At 45.2% G+C, this 19,749-nt stretch overlaps 1 protein-coding gene across 14 annotated transcripts; it reads left to right on the forward strand.

Moving 5' to 3' along the window:
* The first annotated feature begins 2,149 nt into the window (after nucleotides 1-2,149).
* ZNF75A (zinc finger protein 75A) lies at nucleotides 2,150-16,660 on the forward strand. Of its 14 annotated transcripts, none has more exons than XM_054455712.2 (7): nucleotides 2,150-2,325; nucleotides 4,984-5,507; nucleotides 8,405-8,600; nucleotides 9,329-9,420; nucleotides 9,704-9,830; nucleotides 13,569-13,679; nucleotides 13,848-15,337. In XM_054455712.2, the coding sequence occupies exons 2-7, from the start codon at nucleotides 5,100-5,102 to the stop codon at nucleotides 14,525-14,527; spliced, it is 1,614 nt and encodes a 537-aa protein (XP_054311687.1). In that variant the 5' UTR covers nucleotides 2,150-2,325; nucleotides 4,984-5,099; the 3' UTR covers nucleotides 14,528-15,337. The 14 variants fall into 14 exon arrangements, 13 of the variants coding, with proteins under 13 accessions (XP_054311687.1, XP_054311693.1, XP_054311688.1 ...); XM_054455718.2 differs by having other exon boundaries at nucleotides 2,160-2,325; nucleotides 4,984-7,587; XM_054455713.2 differs by having other exon boundaries at nucleotides 2,166-3,085.
* Nucleotides 16,661-19,749: the final 3,089 nt, after the last annotated feature.

Genomic DNA, 19,749 nt, shown 5'->3' on the forward strand with positions numbered 1-19,749 from the left:
CTGCCTCTTTTTCCCATGAATCCCTTTTCCCTTTAACCAACTTCCTATGTTATTAATCAGGCCTGTCAATGATATACAAAGGGCACTGCTTAGCACTGCTAGCAGAACTTCACTTATTCAACTTAATAAATTCTAATTATATATTCAGCATTAGGCCAGGTGATGAGAATCTTAATGCTGAGGATGTTACTGTCCACTGGTTCTGATAGACTGAGAACAATATTTACTTCTGAAGAAATGAAATCCCAACCTGGCTGAGATTTTAAGGAAATGAACCTACTTAGACACATATTCAAGTGACTTAGGCAGATGCTCATTATTAAATCTCTGTTTATCTTTCTCTCTCACTTAAAATGGATCAAGATCTATGCCTAAGAGGAGTTACATACCATCCCATCCAAAAGCAAAAATAGCGTAATGGCCTCTCATCTTCATTCTTACCTTAAACTTACCTTAGATGAACTGCCATAGAAAGCAGCTCAGACAAAAACGCTCAAATTGTGCTCCAGGATTTACCTTTTTTTTTTTTTTTTTTTGAGACGGAGTCTCGCTCTGTCGCCCAGGTTGGAGTGCAGTGGCGTGAACTCGGCTCACTGCAAGCTCCGCCTCCCGGGTTCACGCCATTCTCCTGCCTCAGCCTCCCGAGTAGCTGGGACTACAGGCGCCCACCACCACGCCCGGCTAATTTTTTTTGTATTTTTTAGTAGAGACGGGGTTTCACCATGTTAGCCAGGATGGTCTCGATCTCCTGACCTCATGATCCGCCCGCCTCGGCCTCCCAAAGTGCTGGGATTACAGGCGTGAGCCACCGCGCCCGGCCAGGATTTACTTTCTTAAATGCACTCTTTTCATTCCCATTCAAAGGACTCCAGTATAAGTGCCACATAAACTCGTTTTCTAACTTTTAAAACTCTTCCTCTAAATGCAGCCCAACTTAGTAAAAACCTACCTAAGATCTCACACTCTAATGTTTCCAGCTTTTAAAGCCTTTACTCCTACCCTTCCCTCTGCCTGGAATGTGTCTCCATTCCCTGCTGTGGACAAAATCCCTCAAGGTCTTTTATAATTTCCCCCAACCCCAAATCAACTTAGATTTTCTTGGAGTTCTCACAGCATTCAGTTTATGTCCTATTCTTACCTTGTGTTACTGATACTCACGAAATTGCTCAGTCCTTTCAAGAGACTGCTTAAGGACAAAGACGTCTTACTCAACTCTGCAATATTGGCTACACATAGCTGACTTAATAAATAGTCCCTTGACTGGTATAAGCTGACGTTACAAAAACTGGTAATTCGGAAACCACTCATACTGGACTTATTAAATAATCCCTCAACTGGTACAGACTGACATTACAAAAACGGATTAATTCAGAGATCACCAAACACCCAAAACACTTAGATTCTTACAACTATGATTCAGTAAATATGTGTGGAATGCCTATCTTACCAGGTGACTATGTTAGGCGCTGCATGAGATATAAGATGAAAACAAGGATCCCATTTTCTAGGGAAGAAATACTGGAGTGGAAAACGCAGAGGATAACACAACAGGAGAGCTATTTCCGATTAGCGGCCGCCACTGCTGAGCTATGTGACCCTGAGCAAGTCACTTCTTAGGTCTCCGTTTCTCTGTCAAGGAGAGATAGAAAAAGAACCTATTTCACAGGTTCAAACCTACCTCAAGTAAAAATAGTTGTGGGGAATGCATCACGAGACCTAGAAAACGGTACAAAACCCTAGGGGGGCCGTTGTTTCTGACCTAGCGAGTGGCCCGACCCGGACAAAATGCCTCTTCCTCGAGGAGGCTGCGACGAGCCCAGCAAGAGCTCAAGCACGGCCGGCCGGGCCGCGGGAAGCCCGACGACACGGCGCGCGCAGCTGGGCGGCGACCCTTACCCGGCGAGGCTCCCGGGACCAAACGCCGCCCGACAGCCACGCAGAACAGACGTGGCAGTGCGACGCCTCCCCCACTGGGGAAACGAGACAGCGACAGCCACGCGGTGAGCCGGTGCAAGGCCCTCTAGGCTTCGGCGGGTCTGGACACTCGGTGGCATTAACCCTTCCCGCCGGGGCTGGCGGCAGTTTCTCTGGCGAGGAAGTAGGCCGGGCTCACACGCCTTAGCCAGAGGGCGGGCCTGCGCGCGCCCTCGGAAAGCGTCACTTCCACTTCCGGCCGTTGCTCAGGCTCTGCACCTGGACAGGGCAGCGGTAGGGCAGCGGTGGGCCGGCGGTTGCGCTCCTCAGATCGGCGGCCTTCCGGGCGGTGGCTTGCATTTGAGCCTCAGAAAGCGAGGAGCGGCCTCCACGGAAGCCAAGCTGGCCGAGGTAACCGAGAAGCGGCTTCCCCTATGGCTTCGACCCTGGAGCCCCTGGAGCGGCGGCGGCCGCAGGGAGGCAGCCATTTTCCGTAGGCGGCGGCCGCGGCGCTTCCGGGCCGCGCGGCTGGAGCCTGTGGCGGGGCCACCGTCGGGCTTGAGAAACCATTCTCTCCCCGCTTTTCGCAGCTATATCCCAGAGGCGTGGCTGAAGCTCGCTGGGACACTGTCCGCTTGCCCAGTGCCCACGGGCACGCCTGTCGCAGACACAGGCTGTGGCGAGTCCGAGTGCTGGCGGGCAGCAGTGCCTGCAGCTGCGCCGCCGACCCTTTCCCGCCTCCGCTGGCATTTCCGTGTCCGGCCGATGTCATGCGGTCGGTTGAGCCTCAGGGCTAGCAGCTTCTACTGATGCAGAAACATAGGAAGTGTCTTTGCTTCTGGAGCCGGGGTGGGCAGCAAGGAGCTGGCCACTTCTTTGAATACCGGTGGCATCCTGGGCAGAATTTCGGTGCCGTTTCTGCTGGCTCACTTCAGGAAAAGTGAGGCTCACGGCTCTCCTCAGCCCCCCTTAGAAGTCTAAATGACCGCTGGAGAAATACAAAGTCAGCAGAAAGTTTCACTTTCATCGTCACCAACTCCTGTTGGAGTTGATATTTAATAAACATCAGCGACAGAAAGAAAATACGACTTGATATTTTGTAAATAAGATATCCTTTTTTACAACTTGATATTTTGTAAACACAGGTCAACTGTAATTTTCTCCAGATCAAGTAAGCACACTTAAAAATTCGTATAGGCCGGGTGCGGTGGCTGACGCCTGTAATCCCAGCACTTTGGGACGCCAAGATGGGTGGATCACGAGGTCAGGAGTTCGAGACCACCCTGGCCAAGATGGTGAAACCCCGTCTCTACTAAAAACACAAAAATTAGCCGGGCGTGGTGGCACGCGCCTGTAATCCCAGCAAGTCGGGAGGCTGAGGCAGGAGAATGGCTTGAACCCGGAGGTGGAAGTTGCAGTGAGCTGAGATCACGCCACTGCACTCCAGCCTGGGTGACGGGGAGACTCCATCTCAAAAAAAAAAATTCGTATAAATCATCTGCATGGCACCCTTTATGTGTCTTGCAAAGAAGAATGATGAGCATCTTGTTACTTACTTGGGAGACATTGTCTGAAAATAGGCTACTTTTTTATTTTCCTTCTGTAGTACCCCCTCCCCCCCACTTTATCTGGGTTTCACTTACCCGCTGTCAACTGCCATCCAAAAAATATTAAATGGAAAACTCCAGAAATAAACAGTTCATTAGTTTTAAATAACTTTTTTTTTTTTTTTTGAGATAGAATCTCACTTTGCTGCCCTGGCTGGAGTGCCCTGGCACGGTCTCAGCTCACTGCAGCCTCCGCCTCCCGGGTTCAAACAATTCTCCTGCTTCAGCCTCCTGGGTGGCTGGGATTACAGGCGCGCACCACCACACCTGGCTAATTTTTGTATTTTCAGTAGAGAAGGTTTCACCATGTTGGCCAGGCTGATCTTGAAGTCCTGATCTCAGGTGATCCACCCACGTCAGGCCTCCCAAAGTGCTGGGATTACAGGCATGAGCCACGGCGCCCCGCCAGTTTTAAATAACTTATTACCGTGTTTTATTGTTAATCTCTTATTGTACCTAATTTATAAATTAAACTATCATAGCTATGTATACATAGAGAAAATAGTATAATGCAGTTAGATGCTGTTGGGGGTTTTAGGTATTCACAGAATGTACTGGAACTTACCCACCTTGGAGAAGGGATACGACTGTATTTTGATCTCACCGTCTCAGCTCCTTTGCCAGTATTCCTACAATGGAAAATATAAAATGTTGTTTTTTAAGGTGCCTTTATTTTTAGTTTTTAAATTAGAGACAAAGTCTTGCTCTGACTCCCAGGCTGGAGTGCAGTGATGAGGTCATGGCTCACTGCAACCTTGAATTCCTGGGCTCAAGCGACTCTCCCACCTCAGCCTCCTGAACTAGAACTACTGGTGTGCTCTACCATCCTGGCTATTTTTTTTTTTTTTTAATTTTGTGTTTTGTAGAGACGGGGTGTCGCTGTGTTGCTCAGGCTGGTCTGAAACTCCTGGCTCAAGTGATCCTCCCACCTCCGTCTCCAAAAGTGCTGGGAATGCAGGCATGAGCCACTGCCCCTGGCCTAAAATATTTTTAAAGTGAAGGCTTCCATCTTCACAAGAGGATGAAGGGTCATAAAAGTTGTACTCCCCTTACTAGAGACAGACGGGGATGATCTGTTGAAATTTAAGAGAATCTCAGAATGTTTTCCTAATCTTATTTTCTCCTATTCTTTTCTTATGGGGAAGATGGGATAGGAGGCACACCAGTTAAATCCTTGGAAAATCCCAAAATACTTTTCAGCCAGTGGGTGCCAATTTTCTTACCCACCAGCCTTTCCTAAATTGTTTTCTTTTTTATAAAAAAGACAGTTGTCCACTGACATTTGTGTTTTTTGTGCTGTGCTTCAGCTGAATAATAGAAAAGGAGAAAAACAAAGGGCCTGCTCGTTGATTTTGAAGGGAAGACAGGATACTTTTTCTGTTCTATTTTCTCTCATAAGTCGCAAGTGATGAGGTTCATGTGAATTTCTTATTGATACATACTTTTTTTTTCTTGTCCTCAGTGCTTTTAGGAAGAAGATCCTTTTATTGCTTTTGTACAAGACCAGACAGGATCTCATTTGTCAAACGTGGTACCAGTTGGGTGTCTTAACACAGGAGCAGAACTTCCTAGAGCAGAATGATGATGGTAGATCTGAAAGTGGCTGCGTACTTGGACCCTCAGATCAGGGCTTTGTGGGAGACCAAGGGGCCTGCAAGAGAGAGCTCCGGTCAGAGTAAAAAATCTCCTCGAATGGACAGTCTCGATCCTAAGAGCTCTTGCTGGCACTTCCGGAACTTCACCTATGATGAAGCAGCTGGACCCCGTGAGGCTGTCAGCAAACTTCAAGAATTATGTCATCTATGGCTGAGGCCAGCGATCCACTCAAAAGAGCAGATACTGGAACTGCTGGTGCTGGAGCAGTTCCTGACTATTCTGCCCAGGGAGACACAGACCCAGATGAAGAAGCACCATCCACAGAGCATTGAGGAGGCTGTGGCTCTGGTAGAACACTTGCAGAGGGAATCTGGTCAAACATGGAATGGGGTGAGAAGAAAGATTCCTGGCGTGTACAGTGAAATAGGATGCAGGTGGATATAGCAGAGATGGTGGCAGTTAGTTGAGAAATTCGATGGATTAGGTCACTGTGTTTTTTTTTTTTAGGACAGTTAAGGTGGGACTTGAAACTACAGGCCCACAGAAAAGTTTACAGGTTTCAGAGATTGTGGCAGATACTTCCCTGGCCTTAGAGAAAGAGAGTTGCTTTTGCCCTCTTTGGAGCCAGGGTGAATTGAGGGTGATGGGCCTAGTCTGGCTTGGCCAAGGAGACAGGACTTAAGTACTTAGAAACAGAATAAAAGGTAATAAAGAGTCAGGGAGGCTGGATGCAGTGGCTCACACCTGTGTTCCCAGCACTTTGGGAGGCTGAGGCGGGTGGCTCACCTGAGGTCAGGAGTTCAAGACCAGCCTGGACAGCATGGTGGAACCCTCTCTCTACAAAAATAAACAAATTAGCTGGGCGTGATGATGGGTGCCTGTAATCCCAGCTATCCTGGAGGCTGAGGAGGGAGAATCATTTGAACCTGGGGGGTTGCAGTGAGCCGAGATTGCGCCATTGCACTCCATCCTGGGCAACACAGCAAGACTCCATCTCACACACACACAAAAAAAGAGGGGCCAGGTGCAGTGGCTCACACCTGTAATCCCAGCACTTTGAGAGGCCAAGGCAGACGGATCTCCTGAGTCCAGCCTGGGCCACATGGTGAAACCCTGTCTCTACAAAAAACATGAAAATTAGCCAGGCATGGTGGCGCACACCTGTGGTCCCAGTTACTTGGGAGGCTGAGTCAGGAGAATCACCTGAGCCCAGGAGGTGGAGGTTGCAGTGAGCTGAGATCGCACCATTGCACTCCCTTGGGTGACAGAGTGAGACCCTGTCTTAAAAAAAAAAAAAAAGGGCAGATCCACAAGGAGAACACAGGAAAACAAGGACATTTAAAGAAAAGGAGAAATTGGCCAGGTTCGGTGGCTCATGCCTATATTTCGAACACTTTAGGGGGTCGCGGTGGGAGGACTGCTTGAGACCAGCCTGGGGAACATAGTGTGACCTTGTTGCTATGAAAAAAAAAAAAGAAAATAAGCCAGGCTGATGGCACATGCCTGTAGTCCCAGTTTCACAAGAGGTTGAGGTGAGAGGATTGCTTGACCCAGAAGTTTGAGGCTGCAGTGAGTTACTATTGCAGCATTGTGCTCTGGCCTGGGCAACAGAGTGAGACCTTGTCTCTTAAAAATAAAAAAATGTTTTAGGCCAGGCATGGTGGCTCACATCTGTAATCTCAGCACTTTGGGAGGCTGAGGTGGGCGGATCACAAGGTCAGGAGTTTGAAACCAGCCTGACCAACATGCTGAAGCCGTCTCTACTAAAAATACATAAACTAGCTGGGCGTGGTGGCGTGTGCCCGTAATCCTAGCTACTCAGAAGGCTGAGGCAGGAGAATGGCTTGAACTCAGGAGGCAGAGGTTGCAGTGAGCTGAGATTGTACCACTGCACTCCAGCCAGGGCAACTGAGCGAGACTCCATGTCAAAAAATATATATTTTTAAAAATTAGGAAAAATCCAGCCTGGGCAACATGGTGAACCTCCGTCTTTACAAAAAATACAAAAATCAGCTGGGCATGGTGGCATGTGCCTGTAGTCCCAGCTACTCGGGAGGCTGAGGTGGGAGGATCACCTGAGCCTGGCAAGGATGAGACTGCAGTGAGCCATGATTGCACTATTGTACCCCAGCCTGGGTGACAGAGTGAGACTCCCATCTCAAAAAACAAACAAACAAAAAACTAGGGGAAGACTGCAAAAGAAAAGAAAACAGAAAAAAGGGAAACAAAGATTTGGAAAAATGAAAACTCCCAACAGAATAGCCCAGGACAAGAAATGCACTGATGGGTAATGTCCTCCCTATAGTAGATGAAAGTCTCTACTGCCTTCCCTTAATGGTTGTTCCTTGGCTCTGCTGACAAGTCGGGAGCCAGGGTATGAACTTGGTGGGTGGCAACACATCTGCTGACCTCGGGTCTGCTGGGAAGAATACAGGGCAGGACCTATGTTTGGTGTCAGAATCATCTGGAGGTAGGTTGGAGCCACTCTTTCCCCTTTTTTCTCCATTCTGTCCCCATTCTCTGAAAACCTTCGCTGGCTATAGGGATAATCAGGCTGACAGGAAAACTTTTAAATTCATTTCTTTGAATTTTAGAGAAAACTAGAAGATAGAAAACCACAACTGTGGGATTTAAGTCAACAGAAAAGGCCTGACAAGACAGTATTAGAATGAGTGGCCTGCCCAGCTGGGCACGATGGCTCACACCTATAATCCCAGCACTTTGGGAGGCTGAGGTGGGCAGATCACCTGAGGCTGGGAGTTCGAGACCAACTTGACCAACATGGAGAAACCCCGTCTCTACTAAAAATGCAAAAATTAGCCGGGCATGGTGGTGCATGCCTGTAATCCCAGCTACTCGGAAGGCTGAGGCAGGAGAATCACTTGAACCCAGGAGGCAGAGGTAGCAGTGAGCTGATATTATGCCTTTGCACCCCAGCCTGGGCAACAAGAGCAAAACTCATCTCAAAAAAAAAAAAAAAACACAACATGAGTGGCCTGCCCAACCCTGCCAGTGGCCTGACCTAGACCGTATACAGAGGAGTAGAAGCTGCTGTGTTGAAGGGCTGGCAGGCACCACAGTTTATTTCCTTTTACCCTAGTTTTCTCATTTGTGTATAGTCATTTGTGGAACATTGGTAGCCCAGTATCTCTTTAAGCCTTTTTTTGTCGTTTTTTTTTTAAGTGTCTTATACTACCCACAATGTGGGCTGTACACCTGTTGCTCTGCCTCCACCCCCACAAACCAAAAGTAAGTTCTGTGGTAACAAGGATGGGAATTATTTCTAGGTTGCAGTCCATGAGCTGAGAAAGGAGGCAGTGCTCTTGGGAGAAACAACAGAGGCCTCAAGTTTCAGGCTGAAGCCAACAGAGTCCCAACCAGTGGGCATATCCCAAGATGAAGAATTTTGGAATACATACCAGGGTCTGCAAGAACAGCTCAGCAGGAATACTCATAAAGAGACTGAGCCTGTGTATGAGAGGGGTAAGGAGCTTCATGATAATTTCCTTCTCCTGGGAGCTGTGATAATAGTTTATTCACCCAAAATGTCATGGGCATTTTTTGAATACCCTGCTCTGTGGATTTGTAAAACCAACGTTGATAGCAACTATGATGTCCTTCCAGGTAGCAGTAGAAATGCCAACTGTGGATGAAAGTGGGAGCTGGCCTAGGGAACAGAAATATCTAAACCACAGAACTCTTGGTAATAACAGTGTGAACTCTGTTCCTTAGAAAAGTGGAGAGGAAGGAAAGAAATGGAGTGAGAAGGCTTGGGGCCACCTCATCCTCGTAAAATACAGAAGGAATTGGGATCAGATGGGTTGTTAGTGGCAGAATGTGAAAACAATTGTGTACCAGGAAAAACATAATAAAAGACAAAAAACTTCATCTCCTACTATACAGTAGAGTCCCTGAGTACTTCATTTTAAGGTATCTTTAATTTTTGCCTAACTCAGAAAAATATGAGAGGAAAAAGGGATTTCCCTTTTATTTCACTGATGAAAACTGAGGAAACATTTAATTGGGGAACTAGTTCTAGGGGCTGGTGGATATTTGGTTCTTATTTATGAAGAGACTGCTTCAGACATCACACACACCACACATGTAAAGGTGTCCCATCTGTACTTAAAAAGTCAGGATCAGTATTTTAGAAATGAGCTCAGGATGTTTATAGATAAAAGAGATTTCTTCTGGCTCTTTTCCCCCCACAGCTGTGCCTACTCAACAGATTCTAGCCTTTCCTGGGCAAACAAACACCAAAGACTGGACAGTGACACCTGAGCGCGTCTTACCTGAGTCTCAGGTGAGCTGTGCTTTCCAGCTGTTTAGGGCTACCTTTCTCTGCTATGTATGATTCATACTGTCCAGGAGGGGTTCAGAGGTGTGTTAGTCCCTGGTGTTCTCTGGGCAACTGGGTACCTCCCAGGCTGTGGGCTGACACCTTGGCTCCTTTTTTTCTGCCTTCTCACTTAAAAAAAAAATCATGTTCTGTTAATTCCTTTATCGCCTGGCCAATTCATAGCCAGGTGGCTAGGCTGCTTCTGTACAGTGGCAGGTTCTGAGCTGAAGTCCATTCTCTTCTTTAGAGCTTGTTGACATTTGAAGAAGTGGCCATGTATTTTTCCCAGGAAGAATGGGAGTTATTGGATCCCACTCAGAAGGCCCTCTACAATGATGTAATGCAGGAAAACTATGAGACTGTCATCTCTCTAGGTAAAGATTTTCCCTTCCCTTTATGTAGTTGAGTACTCTATTCTTGGCTTACTGAGAAGGAACCCTAGTGAGGGGTGTCTCACTGTTCCAGGAGCTGGTTGATTCTCAACTAGATGGTGTAGGGGAGGGTGTAGGTAGTGTATCCAGATCAGATCACCTGTGGAGCTTTTTCCAAATGTACATGCTGATTGCTTATCCTACATTGAGTTCTTTATCCTTTCCTTCTCTCTTCCACCAAACTTCCTCTTCTATGTCTTTCTTATCTCAGTAAGGTGCACAGTCATTATCCAGTTGCTCAAGGCATACAAAGTAAGTCCTTCTTTATTCTGATTTTGTCATCATACCCCACTGTTAATTCATTAGCAAGTTTTCCTAGCTTTACTTTGACATATCCTGACTGCAACCATGTCTCAGCTTCTTGCACTGTTAGCATCCTGGTGTAAGCCAGTGTCATCTTGAACCAGGCATACATGAGTAGCTTTTTAACAGGTGCCCCTTCATCTCCTTGTGCCCTTCCACAGTCTGTTTTCTATACAGAAGCTAGATTGATCTTTTAAAAACCTAATCAGATCATGACATTTCCTTTCCTCAAAAGCATGTGGTCACTGACATTCAGAAAAAAAAAGTCTGATATTACCAGGGCTCCAGGACACTCTACAGCCTGGTTCCTGCTCATCTGTCTGCCCTCATCTGCTACTCAAGCCCTTGCTTAGTCCTCACCAGCCACTTAGCTGGTCTCCTTGCTGTTAATTGAATTTGTCAAGTTCATTTTTACCCTCTTGTTTCATTTTATTTGGCACACTGGGCTTCCTGAGTACTTCATTTTCAAATTGAGTACATCTAAGTTTTGCTAAACTCAGAAAAATGTTTATCATGAGAGGGGAAAAAACCCTATATATATATCTTTTTATTAACTTTCCTCATGAAAACTGAGGATAATCATCTGGGGAACCGGTTCTAGGGGCTGGTAGACACTTGGTTCTAATTTACAAAGAACCAAGTGGTTACCATACGCACTCTTAAAAAGGTGTCCTATCTTTCCAGAAAGAATCAGGATCTTCTGTATTTTAGAAGTGAGCTAAGGACATTCATAGAAACAAGAGAAATGCCCTCTGGCTCTTTTCCACCCACAGCTGTGCCTGCTCAACAGATTTTAGTCTTTTTTGAGCAGACAAACACCAAAGACTGGACAGTGGCACCTGAGCTCCTCTTGCCTCAGTCCCAGGTGAGCTGTGCTTTCCAGCAGTGTAGGGCTACCTGAGCATGACCTTATCTGCCTTTCCCTGCTGCCCAAGACCCACACTGCCCAGCATGTGCCCTGAGGCATGTTAGCCCCAGAGGTTCTACCCTGGACAATTAGGCTTGGCCCAGAGGGAACTGGGTACCTCCTAGGCTGTTTGCTGACCCCTTGGCTCCTTTTTTTCTGCCTTCGCCCCCGCCCCCACCGCCGCCTTTTTTTTTTCTTAAATCGTATTCCGTTCATTTCTTTAGCACCTGGCCTACCATGCAATTCATACCCAGTTAGGCTGCTTCTGCAGTGGCAAGTTCGGAGCTGAAGTCCATTCTCTTCTTTAGAGCTTGTTGACATTTGAAGAAGTGGCCATATATTTTTCTCAGGAAGAATTGGAGTTACTGGATTACACTCAGAAGACCCTCTACAATGATGTAATGCAGGAAAACTATAAGACTATCATCTCTCTAGGTAAAGATTCTCCCTTTTTTTTGTGTAGAAGTTGAGTAATCTGTTCTCAGCTTACTGAGAATGAACCCCTGTGAGAGGGTCTCACTGTTCCAGGAGCTGGTTGATTCTCAACTAGATAGTGTAGGGGAGGGTGTAGGTAGTGTATCCAGATCACCTGGGGAGCTTTTTCCAAATGTACATGCTCATTCCTTATCCTACGTGGAGATGTTGATCCCTTCCCTTTCCCCAAACCTTCTCCATCATGTTTTTCCCATCTCAGTAAGGGGTATGAGCATTATCCAGTTGCTCAGGGCAAACAAAGTACTGTCATTTTTTTTTTTTTTTTTGAGATGGAGCCTCGCTCTGTCGCCCAGGCTGGAGTGCAGTGGTGCGATCTCAGCTCAGTGCAAGCTCCGCCTCCCAGGTTCATGCCATTCTCCTGCCTCAGCCTCCCAAGTAGTAGCTGGGACTACAGGTGCCCGCTACCACGCCCAGCTAATTTTTTTGTACTTTTTTAGTAGAGACAGGGTTTCATCATGTTAACCAGGATAGTCTCAATCTCCTGACCTTGTGATCCGCCCGCCTCGGCCTCCCAAAAAGTGCTGGGATTACGGGCGTGAGCCACCGTGCCCAGCTAGTACTGTCATCTTTTACCCTGATCTTGCCATCATACCCCCACTGTTAATTCATTAGCAAGTTCTCTTAGCTCTACTTTGACATATCCTGCCTGCAACCATGTTTCAGCCCCTTGCACTGCCAGCATCCTGATCTAAGCCAGTGTCATCTTGAAGCAGGTCAATGTCAGTAGCTTTCTAACAGGTCCCCCTGCCTCCACTCTTGTCCTCCCACAGTCTGTTTTCTACACAGCACCCCGATTGATTTTTTGAAAACCTAATCAGATCGTTGCATTTCCTTGCTTCAGAAGCCTGTGGTTACTTCTTAACCATATTTGGAGAAAAATCTAAACTTCTTACCAAGGCCTCTGGACCCTCCATGGTCTGGCTCCTGTGGACTTCTTTGCACATGTGTCCTGCTACTGGTGTGCTTGTGCACTCAGTCCTCTTTAGCCACACTGGTCGTCTTTCTGTTACTTGAACTCGCCAGGCTCATTTCTACTTTTCCTTTGCCTTGCATACTTTTCTGCCATGTGACAAAACTCACTTTTAGGTTTCTGCTCAAGTATTACTTTCTCCAACAGGTGTCCCACAGGACCTTATCTAAAATAGCTTCACAGGAGCAGAATCTTAAATACTCTTTACCATGATTTAATTTTCTTTAAAACATTTATCACTCCCTGACATTATTTTGTTTATTGATTGATTGTGCCACCCCTCTACTATAATGTAAAGTTCATGAAATCAGGGGTCTTCTTCACTACTATATCCCTAGCCCTTGAGCAGTGGCTAACACACCATAGCCACTCAATATGTGTTTGTTGAATGAATGAGTGACAGAGTTTCATACCTTGTAATCCGTAATTAGAGAAACTTCACCAAGTGATTTTGGTCTATTTCTTCTACCTGCATATGAACCAGTAGTCTATAGGAATGGTAGAAATCTATCCTAGCTGAGGGCCTGTGGCTAAAGAATAAAGGCTAAATAAAAAGTAACTGTAATTATAATAGTAATCACTTGTGCTTATGATACTCAAGTCAGCGTCCTTCACATTGGCTCTGCCATACCTGGTCTTATCCAGGCTGAGTCCTTCTAAAGAGTTAATAAGACCAGCTTATATTCCCTGCAACTTCTGGAGCTTGGTTCCCCCTTGGTTGGATATAGGGTATTGATGGCAAAAGAGGGAGAACATGTACTGGATTCCCAGTCCCTATATCCTTTTCATTGATCCACCATAGGTTTATTTCTTAGTCTCTGCTTTGCATAGCTACCTATAAGTATAGCATAGTATAAACATGATACTGAATCTTGGAGTCTATCCATTTAACCATTTGGAGTAAAAAATTGTAAAACGTCTTTGGTCATTCTGAAACAGTCTGGGATTAGTGAACCAGTTCACTGTTAAGTTACCAGTCCTTGACCTCATTTTGTCCATTTGACAGCATTGTTTGTGCTCCCCAAACCTAAAGTGATCTCCTGTCTAGAGCAAGGGGAAGAGCCATGGGTTCAAGTATCCCCGGAGTTTAAGGATAGTGCTGGAAAATCTCCTACAGGTAAATATACCATGGGAAGTGGAGAAATGTGCCTTGATATGAACTTTTGCAAGGGCTTAATATTTTAAGATTTTGTTCCTTTTTTTTTTTAATCATTGAATTTTTCTTTTTATTCCTGTGATTTTCTTGTTCTGGGGTACAGATGTATGATTATGTTTATTCCAACAGGGTTAAAGCTCAAAAACGACACTGAAAATCATCAGCCTGTATCCCTTTCTGACTTAGAAATACAAGCATCAGCAGGCATCATATCAAAAAAGGCCAAAGTAAAAGTTCCCCAGAAAACAGCAGGCAAAGAAAATCATTTTGATATGCACAGAGTGGGAAAATGGCACCAAGATTTTCCAGTGAAGAAAAGAAAGAAACTTTCAACCTGGAAACAAGAGCTGCTTAAACTTATGGATCGTCACAAGAAAGATTGTGCAAGAGAGAAGCCTTTTAAATGTCAGGAATGTGGGAAAACCTTCAGAGTTAGCTCTGACCTTATTAAGCACCAAAGAATTCACACTGAAGAGAAACCCTATAAATGTCAACAGTGTGATAAGAGGTTTAGATGGAGTTCAGATCTTAATAAGCACTTAACAACACACCAAGGAATAAAACCATATAAATGTTCATGGTGTGGGAAAAGCTTCAGTCAAAATACAAATCTACATACACACCAAAGAACTCATACAGGAGAAAAGCCCTTCACATGTCATGAATGTGGAAAAAAATTCAGTCAGAACTCCCACCTTATTAAACACCGGAGAACCCACACAGGTGAGCAGCCATATACTTGTAGCATATGCAGGAGAAACTTCAGCAGGCGGTCAAGCCTTCTTAGACACCAGAAACTCCACCTGTGAAGAGAAGCTTGTCCAGTGTCCTCATTCTGAAGACATTCACCAAATGGAGCTTGACACTAAAATTTATGTAAAACAAAAATCACAAACCTTGAAAAATTTTACATCAGAAAATGGAGGGATAAACATATGTTTCACAGAAAATAATCAAGACTTGCTCTGCAGCCACTCAGTAGTCTTCTGTGGTCACAGAAGTAAACATTGTTGGTTTTGTATTGATCTCTCCAGTCATGTTTGAACACATCCAATAGAAACATTGGCAGCATGGTCTTCCAAAACAGAAAGCAGTAACATGCATGTTTAATTGCATACCATTCTCTTCGCAGTAGCAGGCTTACCAATTTCAATAGTCTCATGAGGCAGAAATGAATTACAATGTAAAGTGTTCCAAGAACCAAATTGGATTTTCTTTCTTTTGTCATTGGACATGGTTTGCAAAGTTGAACATTATTTGAGTTCCTTCTTGAACTTTTTGGCAACTTCTCTTGGATCCTGTTATCACAGTTTTTTACTGTGATGAAATCATGTTAACTTCACCACTAGGGAATCTCCGGATGAACTATTAATGCACTATCTTATGCCTCTCATTGGTGATGTTTGGAAAATAGAAAACATCTCTAATGGAATCATGGGGAAACGGGTTGGAATTTGTAGCCATGGAATATATATTAGATGTAAAGAATTTTCTGCAATAAAAGAAACTATACTTGTTAATCCGTGCCTTGCAATGTCAGTAGGATAAAGCAGCTATAAAAATTAGTACTTGCCCAAGGCCTGAAAGAAAATTAGTGGGAATAAAATCAACTTCTCAGAGTTTTGTTTGTTTACTTTTTAATTGACTTTTCTTTGTTATTAAGAAAGACTTACATTTGCAAGGGAGTTGGAGTGTGTGTGCTGCAGGCAGGATCCTGTGGCTCATTTGGCATGGAGACCTGGACATCTAGTCAGCAGGAGACGGTTCCCTAAATAAAAAGTTTGGGCACTGGTGCTGAGTGTTGGGCGAGGATGAGCAAATCCACATCCATGTTGTTCTGTCCTATACTGTAAGCTCTACCTGTCTTTGTTCTTTCCAGCACAGCATTTAACAGCAGCCTCAGGTGATAAATTTGATGGATTGCCACAAGTCTGTGTAGCCTATGGATTTTCTTACAACTTGCTTGTTTAGTTACAGCAGTGACTCAGGTGCATTCCTTTTAGAGCTCTTAGGTATATCAGGAAAGGGGTTAAATAACTGACATCTTCCAAACCTCTTATTTTATTTTATTTTTTTGAGACAGTTTCGCTCTTGTCGCCCAGGCTGGAGTGCAATGGTGTGATCTCAGCTCATTGCATCCTCCGCCTCCCAGATTCAAGCAATTCTCCTGCCTCAGCCTCCAGAGTAGCTGGGATTACAGGCACCCACCACCACGCCTGGCTAATTTTTCGTATTTTTAGTAGAGAGGGGTTTCACCATGTTGAGCAGGCTGGTCTTGAACTCCTGACCTCAGGTGATCCACCCGCCTTGGCCTCCCAAAGTGCTGGGATTACATGCATGAGCCACTGTGCCCAGCCTATACTAATTATTTGTTAAGTACAGCCAACTCTGGATCTCTGGTCTGCATAGCTCTTACCCAGCACCACCTTAACCTAAGACCTCCAGGATTCTGTTTCTTCTCCCAGATTATGTGTAGCTTTCTTTCTGGCCCTACATTCACTCATTCTGTTCAATTTAATGAAGACCTATGATGTGTCAGGCACTGTCCTATACGCTGAGGACACAGGAGTGGCCAAGAGACAAAATTGCGTCTCTTCATGGAACTTGTATTCTAGTGAACAGTAAAAAGAATGGTTTTGCTTTCCTGCTCCTTGCACTAAGATGGGGTTATGAGATAGTTTTGGTCAATGAGTTGTGAGCAGAAGAAGCCTCACTTCTGGCTGAAGCTTTTCTTTCTTTCTTTTTTTTTTTTGCTGGTACAAGGCCAGTGCTCTCCTTTCCTGCCTTAATCATGGAACCACATACAGAGAGAGGAGCCATGAAATCAAAGCAGTCCAGAACACTGAACCACTGCATGGAAGGCGGCTATTCCCAAGAGTCTCCAGACCTATAGTGGACTTTGTGAGAACAAGAAATAAACATTTGTTCTGTTAAACCACTGAGACATTGGTGCTGTGTGTTTCTGTAGCATTACCTGGCCTTTTTTTTTTTTTTTTGATATGGAGTCTCGGTCTGTTGCCCAGGCTGGAGTGCAGTGGCACAGTCTCGGCTCACTGCAAGCTCCGCCTCCCGGGTTCATGCCATGCCATTCTCCTGCCTCAGCCTCCCAAGTTGCTGGGACTACAGGTGCCTGCCACCACGCCTGGCTAATTTTTGTATTTTCAGTAGAAACGGGGTTTCACCTTGTTAGCCAGGATGGTCTTGGTCTCCTAACCTTGTGATCCACCTGCCTCGGCCTCCTAAAGTCCTGGGATTACAGGTGTGAGCCACCACACCTGGCCAACCTGGCATATCTTAATAGAGCTTGGAAAAGGGCAGCTGGGGGAGTGACTGTTGTGCTGGAGCTCTGGAACCTTTCCATTTTCATTCTGCCTAGCCTTTGGCCCTCAAAAGAGATCTGGCTTCCCATGGATGCTAAACTGAGCTGATGCAACACTAATGGGACCACTTAGGACCTCCCAAGACTGTAGATGATAGGGAAGAAAGACATTGCTGTCTAGGACAAATCTTACGGGAGGTCAGTTCAAGGGGACAAGGCAACCCTCCTTCTCTATCTGGCCTTATTCCACTTCCCTTATTCTTTGTCTCCCTGCGCGTTGCCTCATGCACAAAACAGGCATTTCTATTGATGAATGGGCTATGGTGGGGTTTAGGGGGTAGGGATTGCCTCCCTCATATAAGTGCAGGAGATTTCAAAGAATGGTTTGTTAACTACCTCTGTCGTATCTTCAGTGAGTTGTGCCTCAGAGAACAGATGAGATATAGGGCAAAAGCAAATTTGCCCAGACCAGTGTAGACAGTAAGGTGGCTGTCTTCCTGGACTAAGGGATGACAGACAGCTGGGGAGAAACTTGGGCAGGGAGGCAGGAGCAGGACAGTTCCGCTTGTGGAGTGAGAATCCTGCAGGGGGAAAGTCGTAGCTTAGCCAGTACCCAGCTGCTGCGCATAACATGATGTGTCATAACAACCTTGGAATTTGTGGGGTGGGGAGTGGAAGAAGGGATTTCTGTAGCTTGAGATGAGATTGGATTACTAAAATGATATCAGATATGAGAACAGATTACTTAAACCATGATATTAAAATCTATTGAGGCTTGCTTTAAAAATGAAATATGACAGACACATAATCCTAGGTTTAGCCTTAAACATTAGTACTAAATGCACTAATTAGTACTAAATGCAGAAATATGTCCTCCGTAAACCAGCAGATGATTTCTAGGAAACAAGAAGGATGCTTTATTTTAGCATGTTCAGATAGCAGCCTTACTGTGGCTTCAAGGTTATTTCAGAGAACTGTATCATTGACCCTGTCTAGTCTCCTGACCTGTCCCCTGCACTAGTCTAAGTTCAGTGCTGGGACCATCCCAGACCTAGAGTTCTGCCTGCCATTAAGCAGACTGAACCTTGAGCTCACCTTGAGAACCTCAGATATATTTTATTTTTGAGACAAGGGTCTCACTCTGTTGCCCAGGCTGGGGCTCACCACAGCCTCGATCTCCCAGTCTCAAGCAATCCTCCCACTTCAGCCTCCTGAGTATCTGGGACTCCAGGCACATGCCACCATGCCTGGGTTATTACTTTTTACTTTTAGTAGAGACGAGGTCTTGCTGTGTTGCCCAGGCTGATCTTGAACTCCTAAGCTCAAGTGATCCTCCTGCCTTGGCCTCCCAAAGTACTGGGATTACAGGCATGAGCCACCGTGCCCAACCTCAGATATCTTTTAACTGGAGGGGAAGAACAGGAGGGCTTAGAATCAAACTAAATGTCAAAACTAAAACTCCTAGGGTTTCTGTTAACTTTTGGAACTACTGAGAACACTGTTTAATTTCCCAGGTGAGTTTGAGGAAGAACGCCCAGCAGCCTCTTTTATCCAAATGAACAATTGGTAACAAAAGATGGGAGTTCATAAAGGATTTTCCAAATATTTGTTGAGTCATGCCACTGAAGCATTTACTCCAATATTTCCTGGTCATTCCTCCCTGTCACGTGTGATGAAGGCTGCCCTGTTACTCTTCTCTTGGAGGTTTTCTAGTGCATAAATACTTGCTGAAGCTCTCCCCACATTCTTTCTGTGGACTGAATTCTCTCCTGTGTAGACTCTCTGAAGTCCCCTCAAGTGGGAAACGAAGTTTTGCCCATACTTCGCGTTTCTACTGTTTGTCCCAGTAGAAATCCACCCAAACAAAAAGCATACTTTTGTTTCTGAATCTTTTCTACACTTGTCACTTTTTCTTTCTTGTGTGGGTTCACTGGGGACCAAGATAAGGGCACTGTTTGAAACATCAACCAAATTTGGTACATGCCTAGGATTCCTTCATGTATTAATCCTCCACTGGGCAATGGTATATGGGCTGTACTGAAATGCCTTCTTCAGTCAAGCATCTGTAAGGCTTTTCTCCTGTACGATTCACCCAAATCTGATAATGCGTGTACTTTGCCTAAAGCAGTTCGCCTAGTCTGAATCCCTCCTGTGAAAGGAATCAAGCAAGCTACCTTTTGCATTGCGTTTCAGATTTAGGAAAACTATCTGAATCACTTTTCATTTCTGCCACAGTTCAGATAATGAATCTTGAGTTGCACCAATCTTAGCGCTGACATTAAAAATCAAGCTTTACAGTGTTTGGATACGATGCATCTTTTAGGAGAAACTAAGAAAGCTTACTGTTGAAATTTTTTTTTTTGACAAGTTAACATTTATTTTTGGGCTTTTCTTCCTATGTGTATTTCAAGTCTTTTTCAAAACAAGGACCCAGGAATCTCCAGATTCAATTATGTCCCTGGGCTTGGTCGACTGCTCCCAGAGTCTTAGGAAGCCTTGTACAAATGCTAGAGTTACTCATTTACCAACATTAAACCCTAGGATAGAAGATGCAACAAAGCAAGACTCCTTCAGCCGACAAGGAGGCAGCCAATGTAGAAAATGCTGGAATTTTTCCTTGAAACTGGATTGTGATGAGAGGTACTTGCCATGAACATAAGCTACTGTCTTTCCTTTAACCCTTCCTTTCCAGTTTTTGAAGATAAAGCAGGA

The sequence above is a fragment of the Pongo pygmaeus genome, chromosome 18 (assembly GCF_028885625.2).
Source record: "Pongo pygmaeus isolate AG05252 chromosome 18, NHGRI_mPonPyg2-v2.0_pri, whole genome shotgun sequence".
In the NCBI taxonomy this organism is placed as follows: domain Eukaryota; kingdom Metazoa; phylum Chordata; class Mammalia; order Primates; family Hominidae; genus Pongo; species Pongo pygmaeus.

Bases quoted from the DNA above. Each gene is read 5' to 3' on its own strand.
- ZNF75A (XM_054455712.2), top strand. From the start codon at position 5,100: ATGATGATGGTAGATCTGAAAGTGGCTGCGTACTTGGACCCTCAGATC. The intron at 5,508-8,404 runs GTGAGAAGAAAG...AATTATTTCTAG, and splicing joins CTGGTCAAACATGGAATGGG to GTTGCAGTCCATGAGCTGAG. The intron at 8,601-9,328 runs GTAAGGAGCTTC...TTCCCCCCACAG, and splicing joins TGAGCCTGTGTATGAGAGGG to CTGTGCCTACTCAACAGATT.